The sequence below is a fragment of the Cryptomeria japonica genome, chromosome 3, assembly GCF_030272615.1.
Source record: "Cryptomeria japonica chromosome 3, Sugi_1.0, whole genome shotgun sequence".
NCBI lineage: Eukaryota > Viridiplantae > Streptophyta > Pinopsida > Cupressales > Cupressaceae > Cryptomeria > Cryptomeria japonica.
The window spans coordinates 288,286,947-288,297,729 of record NC_081407.1 but is presented as its reverse complement, the minus strand read 5'-3'; the positions used below and the strand labels follow the sequence as shown (position 1 = coordinate 288,297,729).

Sequence of the window (10,783 nt, the reverse complement as noted above, 5' to 3'; positions counted from 1 at the left end):
ATTGAAGATGAGGTACATATCTTTTGGGTTTGTTATTTAACACTCAGTTTTTGACTTCGTTATGGACGCTTCTTTCATCAATTTCAATTCCTTTTAAAATAGAGTTTTTGACTTCGTTATGGATGCTGCATGTACTATAATTACAACAAACAGTCAAAATCTTAGCCCCTATGCCAAATCATGACACAACGCAAAAAAAACAAAAATGGACAAAGAAAAACCAAAAATATTATTAGTCATAATCCTATCAAAATATCTAAAACAAATACGATAAGTATACACAGAATTATTTTCTCACTACAACAAGGCTTGGAGAAGAAGAAGAAGCAGCAGTAGTCGGGAAGTTCAGCACAGTTAAGCTAGCAAAAGTCCCCAGTTTGAAACCCAGAAACACCAATAGAATCTAGAAATAGAAAAAGCCAAAGGTCACCGGTTCGAGACTCAACAAGACCAAAACCAAGGGCGTGTGAGCTTTGTACCCAAGCAGATCGAAAAAAAAAAACTTAAACAAAGAGCAAAGACATAGCCTTTACAAACAAAATAATGCAGATTTCAAGTACTATGCAAGGGGCAGTGTTGCAAAGGATATGTTGTTATCTAAAATTATGATTGTTTGGATAGAGATTTTCGTTTTGCATGCACTGAAAATTCCCTTCTAAGCTTCTGCAATATAGAGCATTTGAGAGAGTGCATATCTCCAGAAAATGGAATTTTTAAAAGGTCATCGAAACTTTTCAGCTTTGCTAATAGTTATTGTGCTACTTGCCTCAGTGTTTGTGTTGATTGCGAAATGGAGAACAAATTGTTAATGAACAAAAAGAATATTAACATGTGCGATTTGGTTTTGCATTTTTACAAGATGATACAATAACATGCAAAATATCTTTAATGAGTCGATTGAATCTGAAGTTGGCAAAGATATTAGATCATAAAGGTTTGTGCTTGCAATGCTGGTCTATTAGAAACAAAACACAGAAATATGTTGAAATTTCTATGGAAACTTGAAAATCTACTGTAATGAAAAAGACTCTGGGAAGAATCAGTTTACATACCTGAAGATTCTGGAGAAATGTTTTAAGCTCCATTCTGTTCACTTTTAAAGATGCAATACCACAACTCTTTCTTTGGCATCCACTCTTCTAACATATTAATGTGCACTTTTCTATAACGGTTTTGACAAATTTTATTCCCCTCTTTCACCAGTGCCATTGTATTCTACCAACTCACCTTATTCCTTACTGCATGCATTGCTCACCTTGCGTATTTCATTTATTAATGCCAACTAAGAGTCGTGTAGTGCATGGACGTGATCATCAGTATTCTGATTTTCAAATATTTTAAATTCCTCCCTCAATTCGAACGTTAAAATTATGAATGCCAATTAAATGCAGAGCAGAGCACTCTAAATCTGAGAATTTGGAGACAAATTTTTGAGGTGATATTCGCAAACTTGAAATTCAAAATACAATATTGTGGTCAATGTGAATATATTGGATATTTAGTTACGAATGTGTAATGTTTCTATCCACTCTTCTGCCAGCATCATCATTGTATTGCCAAGTCAGCATGTCAATTTTTTTTCAAAAAGCATTTTTGTTTACGGACAACATTGATCCCATTGTAGATCGCCTCTCGGCAAAATTAAATTAATTTATCATGTTTTGATTGTAATTTTATTACAATATAATTAATATTTTCTTATTCCTACATTAGTTTATATTGTTTTGTTATCATTACATTATTTTTTTTTAAAATTATGTTTTTATAATAGCAATGTAATATTAATTATTTTATATGTTAAAATCAATAAGAACTTGCCCATCATAACATGATAAATTTTTAATTGTATATCATATTTTTAAATATAAAAAAGACATTATTCATCATAAAAAATTAACAAAAGAAATATTTTAAAAAACTGACAAATTAAAATTAAAAATAACAATTAATGTGAATTCTTTTAAAATTAAAAATATAATCTTTAAATTTATAAAATATTTATGTATCTTATTTATCTAAACTAACATTAATATTAGAAATCTAAACTGTAAAGTTAATAAATTCTCAAAACTAATAAAAATAAAAAACCAAGAAAGATAAAACCTTTTTAAACATTTAAATATTAATGGTTTTATCTTTACGGCTACGAATTGGAATTGCGACAGAGGTAACCCAGGAGGCCAACTGTACCAAAATGGGAGCTTTGGTACAGTGTATGGACGACCATCAAAGAAAAATGGAAGGAGGGATTTTGTCAAATATTATAGTTGGAAATGCTCTGGTAGACATGTATGTAAAATGTGGAAGCATTGACAATACATGCGAACTGTTTGACAAAATGCCTGAAAGAAATGTGGTGTCATGGAATGCAATGATCGCACGATATGTACATAATGGATTCGTTGAAAAGGCTTTAGAAACTTTCAACAAAATGCAATGGCAGGTGTAAAGCCAAATTCCTTAACATTTTCCAGCATCCTCCCTGCCTGTGCCAAAATTGGAGTTATGGAACAGAGTATGAACATCCATTAAACCATAATTGGAGAGGTAATTTTTCGATAGATCTACGAGTTACAGAAAATATGCTTTGCTTCACAATAAAATTAGAAATCGTGCATTAAAAGGCGAAGGGAGTGGCAGAGGTAGGGACATAGTTAGATTTAACCCATTTCTGGAAGCGTACATGCGCCAAAGCAATCTTTTTTTGCTAATTCAAGTTTATGGTGACCATGGAAAGAATGTTAGCAGATTAATAACTTCAGGAATTAAACACAGGACCTGGGTACTAGAAATTAGAATTAGTCTTTTGCTTGTGTTGAAATCATGACAATTTCAATTTTTTTCAAAATCCTCCAGAATGCCATGGAGTTTCCCCCTTAGAAACTACTAAAAAGGCAGCTTCAACCAAGCTCATCTGACAAATAGGGAAGTTTTATTATTTTGGAATGCCAAAAGGGGTGTCATGGTATATGTTTGATTTTGTTTAAGTGATTGAATGGCAGCTCCTCATGAACTATGACTTTGTAGTTAGTATCTTGTAGTGTGTCAAATGACTATAGAAAATGAATAGTTGCGGCAATTTCATAGAAGTTGTAAGCTGCACATATAAATGCTATGACTCTTACTCTCGGATGTCATCAACTTCTCTAATGGGGATTGACATCACTCTCTAATTGTTAGAGGAAGAACCAAAACAGATAAAGAATAAGCAAAGATGCCTTGCTAACCATTTTGGAGTTAGGGTTTTTGCTATTATATGTGTATCTTTGATAGGATAATATATTTCTATTGTTTATATGAGCTTGAATTCCATTGAATCATTGAATGTGTCTTATGTTAGCAACAAATTTTTCATAAATTTGGCCATTGTGGATTGATTAAAAAAATAGAGATGGTGTGAATTTCTATTACACATATAGTCAAATTGACAATATGTTCTACTATGCTGAAAGTTCATCTAAGATTTAATTATGAATTTATACTTTTTAAGCTATATGAGTATTGTTTCGCAAGGAAACTCAAACAAATACCGTCTCATGAAATGCAATGCTTGGAAAACACACCCAAAATGGATTGGTGGTAGTAGAATCCCAATGCATGCTTAGATGAATGCCTTTGGACCATATCAAGTACATTCATTAAAATGTATGCAAAATGTGAACACTTCTACAAAAATATGGATACATAGACAAAGCATGTAAATTGTTTCATATAACTACATAGCATTCATTTTAAGATCAACTTAATTGTATCCTAAATAATTACTCGGAACAAAGGGAATGTTTATTTGTCCAAAATTTTGTCTCTCATCCAATATACTACCCAACACATATCTTACTATCGACATAACCATTGCACCTCGTTAGGGTGCAAGTGCTAGTAGATATTCCATTGGCTTCTACCAATATTTCTTGTCTCACAGCGCTTCCATTACTCGAGAACCATTATACTTCATTATTATGGTGCATTCATTTTGGTGGGGGTAATATGATCTCATAAAGTGTGCACATTTCTAAGTAAAGATAAGACCTATTTAAAAATTTAAATATTTGATAAGTATAATTTTTACAAATTTTAATAATGGTTATACTTTTTTCTCATAATGATTTCTATATTTTTAATTAATTTTAACTATTTTATAATTATTATAATAATTACTCATTAAAGTTATGAGTCTCACAATAAAATAAAAAATTAAAACTCATGATAAATTCAATAATTCATATTTAACAAATTTCAATTTAACTTTGCCTATCATTGGGTCGATTGTCTCTATTTCCTTCTTATCTTTATTTAATCTTTATGTTTATAAATTATGTTTTTCCTCCTTTTGTAAGGTAATAATGGGATGACGACATGTAAGCAATAGAAAATAAATCAAATATATAGTGTTGAAGGTGTAATTTATATGGTGTTCGATAAGGAAGTATTATAAAACAATATGTTAAAAATAAGTTGGAAGAATTTATAGTCCATAAAGTTTAAATGTATAATAATTAGGTTTGGTTTTTTTATTTTTTTTATTTTTTTATTTTATAGTCAACACTTAAATCTAGTGTGATGATGAATAGTTTAAGAAGTGTTATTTGTATACATCACAAGAATGTACAAGACAAAAAGCCTTCCCATAGAAGGTGAGCTAAATTCTGGAATTTGGCTTTACCCTGCCTATTGCATTTCCTTGAAGTCTCAAAAATCCTTTCCAACAAATCCATTTTGTGCATAATCTTTGATCATTGCAATTGATGAGAACACATTTCTTTGAAGCATTATGTCAAACAAGCTACGCACCTTGTCTATGCTTCCATATTTTGCATACAAGTCTACCATGACTGTTGCAACTATGAAGATAATCTACATGACCAATATCATTATAAATATCATTTTGGTTCCTCTTTTCTGCACACACACACACACATAGATATAGATACATATACATATAACCTAAGAGAACATTTCTCGTTTTGACATGCTAGTAGTCTTATAAAGGTATTTATAAATACCACTACTCTTTAATATATATTAAGAAGCATAAATGAAGTGAATATAAATTAGAGGAAGTATAGAAATATATTTTGAATATCACAAAAGATAATTTTGTAATGTTAAGATATCTAGAAGAATAAAGGAAGTTAAGATACATTGGAAGATATGAAAAAAATTATTTTACATATCTCAAATGATAAGTGTGTAATTTTAAAACAAGTTCATGCTCATGCAATAATATTTGACTCTCAAATGATTCATCCCTAAATAATATAATTCTTGTCTAATTCCAAGTTTATCATTCACTGATCTAGATAGTAAGGCACATTATTTTCAAATCTTAATCAATCTTTGTGTATTTATTAATTATAGAGCTAGGTATATTTATTTCTATTTTTGCATTCCTTATTCAATTTATTATAAATTATAAGAATATAACATATAGATGCCATGCACAAATAGTTTCATTAATCATGTTTGTGTTTGCATTTTATTAGATTAAACTTATGGAATGTTTATTTTTCTTTATAATATTTATTTTTCAATTACTTAATGTCAATTATAAATTGATTGATCTAGAGTATTTATACTTATGTTATACCATCATATTAAAATTGTTGATTGTATTTCAAAATTATATATTAAAAGAGTTAAGATTATTAAAATTCCACAAACATTTTAATTTAGAGAATAATTACATAGAAATCGATAACATTGATTTTATTACATTATTCTTAGCATATTTAAAGTCTTATTTTATTAATTAAATATAAAACTTAAATTTTTGTCATTAAGATATATATAACAAAATGTTATTATAACTTATAAATAAAATTAATTTTATTATAAATTTAAAATAATATTAAGTAAGAAAAAACAATATAAACTACCAATTGCACATATTTTTTGTGTATTAGTTCTTATTTTTCATTTAGTGGACCAAATTGATAAATTAGAAAGAAAAAATAAAATGACAAAATATTAAAAACAAAAAGATGAAATTATTTGATTGTAAGAATATTATCCCAAAACTATCTTAATCACTCTTTGAAGTGAATTTTCAAGACGGGCTTTGAGATGATTTAGAAAAAAATACATATTAAGAAAATGGCTAGCAAGCTAAAGATAAATAATTCATTTTTTGTGTCATTTTTTGTGCCCTTTGAGATTTAAATTGGTGCAAATGGTCAACTTTCCATGGAAAAATGTTTTAGAACTTTACAGTTATTTTTATCATGAAGCATCTTCCCTAATTACCTTTTACACTATGCAGCCCTTGAAACATGTCAGCATGGTATATGCAAGCAGTACCCAAAAATGAAAGCACCGGTTAATCCCCACATAAGATAGATCTATATCAAAACTCATGAAACGTTTTAGTTAGATTACTTGATAGTTGGAACATCAAAAGATTCAATCAATTGAAAATTGAAACAAATCTTATAAACTTTGTTACAGTAAGTAAGACAAAAATTTGAAGGCACAATACTGACATTCTTCCTGTATGTAGGGGGCAGTTGTGATAAATGTCGTCAAAGCTCAATGTATCACTAGAATTGTTCCAAATGGTGACAAGTATGTCCAGATAAGAAGAATCACTAGAATTGTTCCAAATAGTAATGCAACAGTGGCATGGTAGGTTATAGCAATTGTGTTCAAGAAGCAAATCTTTAAGAATAAAGGTCCACAAAAGAGAACCTATCAATAACAGATTTCGTTCCTACCAAGAGGAATACTTAAGATGTTAAATTTTTCAAATATACAAACACAATATGCCATGAATTACAAAATGACTAACAATAAAATAAAATCTACGTAATTACTACCGATTTTTTTCCTTCAAATTGACAATAGGAGGTCAATATGTCTCCTTCAATGCCAATTGTAAGAGCATATATATAAATAACAGATTTAAATGTTATTAATACGTTGATTTTTTCTTATTAATTTATATATCGTATGTAACATAATCATATATATATGTGAACAATTACTTGTATTTTTTTTTGTAGGCAAGTCCGGAAATGTGATATACAACAAGAGGTATTCGACAAGAGGTATCCGGAATCGTATTACAACAATTTAGACAATAGATATCTTGAAATAGTTTTCTAAACTATTAAAAAGACAACATAGAATAGTTACAACTATAATAAACATAAGCTATCTCAAATAAATTGTTTTTCCTTAATTTACATGAAACAAAACTATTTCCAAATTTATACATTACAATAATTTGTAAATTTCGATTGCAAACGAACAAAGGTGAACAAATCTCTATGTTGACTGTGAAGAATCAGAAATATAGAGTAAGATTTTTTATATATAAGACTTATAAACAGCCAAGAATATTAAGAGCCTTTTTTAAGTGCCAAAAAAATTTGAAGAAAGTTTTGCTTACTTTAGAGTTTAAAACATGTACAAATATTGAAGAAACGTGAATGTAAGAATCAAAAGTAAAAATTAAATACATCGCATTACTATTTATAGTGAACAGATCCCATAATATAAAAGCCTTAATATGAAAAGAAGACAAAGCAATGGTACACCTGGATTATTGTCCAAATCCTTGCAAACTTGGACAAGATTTTTTCCCGTCTGGATCTCTGAAACTGCACACATTATTCAGGCTTCGTCTTTACACAATAAGAATGAATATTTACAAGCCATATATATTATTACAATTCCATTACAAGAAACCTCCAACTCTCTGCCATCTTATTCTCACCCACTATCATCACACTCAATTATAATATAATTTAAATATTATAAAAACATAAAATAATATTAAAAAAAGTGACACTGAAATAATTACCTTCAAATTGATGACTTCAATTTTATTCTAAAGTCTCCATCTTTCTCTTCTTTTAACCACTCCAACCCCTCTCTAATTTCGTTGAGCTTGGGACACTTGACAATCTCCAACTCCTCAAGACATGGCATTGCTCCCTCCTCCAATTCCGGCAACTCCACTAATTCTGTGAATTCCCAAATTCTGAAGAACCGGAGCTGCGGAAATCCCCCCGACTTTCCAAACGCCATTGGCAATTCTGTGCATCCCTTATTCCCATGCAAGTGCAGACTTACTAGATTGGGCATTATTTGCAAATCCGGATAATCATTGCATTCACACTTAATTAATTTTAATTCCCTCAAATTTGCCAAACAACATATCCAGTTTGGCACTTCAAAATCCCGGAGATAAAGACTCGAGAGATGTTCATTGCTGTCATTCTCTCCGGAATGTGTGGAAGATGGGTCTCTGACAAATTTGCGAGTATTAGACGACGCATCTTCACCAGCTGCCCAAGGATCCCTTCGTCTATCCTCTTTAACTCCATTTCATGCCTAACTATTAAGCGTACTTCCTGAAGCTGGGTCATCTTGGCCAGATCCTCTAGCATCATGAATTCGCCCTTTTCTATGGAGAGATTCAACCAACTTGATCGCAGAGTTCTCAAAGAGGCCAACTCTGTTATTCCTTTTGGCATGCGATCAATAAGCCAACATCCTAAATGCTGAAGACGTTTGAGCTCACCTATCCAGACAGGTAATCCTTTGCAATCTATAGCGAAATACAAGAGACTCTTTAGATGTCTCACACACTCCGGAACCTCCTCAATACGTGTCCCTCTTAAATTTAACATCTTAAGAAGTTTCAGCTTTCCTACGGACGCAGGCAATGCAGAGATATCTGTGAAACTCAAATCTAGAACACGCAGTCTTCTCATGGCGGTAAACAAGTTTTCTGGAATGCTTGTAATCCTCCTATTGTGAGACACTAAAAGTGTACGGAGACAAACAGGGTGAGTCTTTGAGATTGCATTATCATCTACATCTTTGTTAGCAAGGGAAATCCTACACCAGCCAGTGCCAACACTTGGGTGTGTAGAGACTTCCTCGAGAGAAAAGGCACAATTATTTTCTCTCGATATATTTATGGCCAAATCATGTAACAAATCATGAATTTTACAATACTGGGCTAGCCAACCGTTTACCATCCTTTCTGATAGTTCAAGAAGACATAGATTAACAAGCTGATGTAAAAAATCACATGCCACATCCCACTGCTCCTCTCCCGCTGGGATAAAACCTTCTCCTATCCACAGATTTATCAGATGCTCAAAATATATCTCTTTATCCCCGGGAAAGGAGGAAAGATGAGTAAAACAAGCTTTAAGGTGTGCAGGCAAAGAGTCATAGCTCAATTTTAGAATATCCAAGATAGATTGTTCATTATCACTATTGGAAAAATCTACTTGTTCGAGCCGATGGAGTTTCAACTCCCATTTGTCCAGAATTGTGGTATTGGCCAGAGATGCTGCTATTGTTTTTACAGCTAGTGGCAAATTTCCACATTTTTTTACAATCTTACGTCCCACCTCTTTCAGCTCCTGCTGTGACTCTATATTTTCCTCAAATTCACCAAATGCGTAAACACAGAACAGCCTCCAACTCTCTTTATCTGGCATACGTTGCATTTCATACACATGAGCATTCAAATGGGCACAAACATCCTTGCTTCGTGTGGTAACCACAATTTTACATTGGCTATTGTTTCCAGTTGGAAGACCAAGTTTAGTAAACAAGTCTTCTTCACTGGAAACCCTCCACACATCATCTAACACAACAAGACACCTTGTCCCTTGCAACTTATTATTAATCAACTGGTCTAATTTCTGCTCACTTATACCACTATTTTCAATCTGCTTACTCGGATCTTCATCTTTATAAAACTGAAAGACTAAATCTTTTTGTAACATAGAAATAGAACAGGATTGAGAAACTGAAAGCCATATAGATTTCTCGTACCTCTCTTTCGCCTCCTTGTAAACATGTTGAAGAAGATAGGTCTTGCCTATCCCCCCCATTCCAACAACTGCAATAACTGGAGAGGCTGAATTGTCCAACAAGCTGAGCATCTCATCAACTTTGAACTGTATTCCCATTGGGTCTGAAACACTGGGCAAAAGACTAGATCTCCTCCGGTTTACAGTCACACGTTCAGATGTAGTCGGTAATGCTTCATCTACTGATGAAACTTGATGAACTAGCCCCAGCTGGTTGGCCTTTCCAATAATATATTGCATGCGGTGCTTGATCTTTTTAATTTGGCGCCCTTTCCTGTAGCGAAAAGTTTTTTGACTACAACTGAAACCACAAGATTGAGCATCGTTTACATACATGGATTCAACAGCACATTCCTCAAAGACGTCTTCTGCGCGCATGGCAATATCACTAGTGCTCGGCAGCCATAGTTTCACATCATGCTTGTGACGAGACTGTTGATTAGCATCTTGCAGAAAAGCCCTTACATGTTTGAGTTGCTGGTTCAACCATATTAAGTCTTCTCTGAAATTCACCACCAGCTTTGCTGCTTCACCTAATTTCTGAGCAGCCATTCCACAAAGTTTTTCGACAACCAGTTCTACAGCTACAGACGCCATTTTAAAAAATGAGAGTGAACCTAAAATTCCTCTCTGAACTTTCTAGCACACAAAATTAAGTGACCAAAAGACTTGACAAAATACAGCTGTTAAGCACACCGAAAACAAAACAGACTTGATAAGCTTTTACTCGATCTGAGTCTGGTCATCTAAAAACGAGCAATTTATAGCAGCAGCATCGTGAAGGTGAATGCTACTCGACCATTCTTTACTTGAAGCAATGGTTTTCTTGTGAGTTACGTATCCACTTTATTATATTCTTTAACCCGAATAAGATAAATGGGAGACACACGGAAAATAAAAAATTCTTGATGTCTTTATTCTATGTCTACGAAGAAGTGGTTTTCATG

At 32.1% G+C, this 10,783-nt stretch overlaps 1 protein-coding gene across 1 annotated transcript; it reads right to left on the bottom strand.

Annotated features, from left to right (window-relative positions):
* Positions 1-7,259: 7,259 nt before the first annotated feature.
* On the bottom strand, positions 7,260-10,552 carry LOC131068527 (disease resistance RPP13-like protein 4). The gene is made up of 2 exons (XM_058003721.2): positions 7,802-10,552; positions 7,260-7,598 (listed from the first exon to the last, which is right to left on the bottom strand). Exon 1 carries the CDS (start codon positions 10,431-10,433, stop codon positions 8,139-8,141), a length of 2,295 nt encoding a protein of 764 aa, XP_057859704.2. The 5' UTR covers positions 10,434-10,552; the 3' UTR covers positions 7,260-7,598; positions 7,802-8,138.
* Between the last annotated feature and the right edge of the window lie 231 nt (positions 10,553-10,783).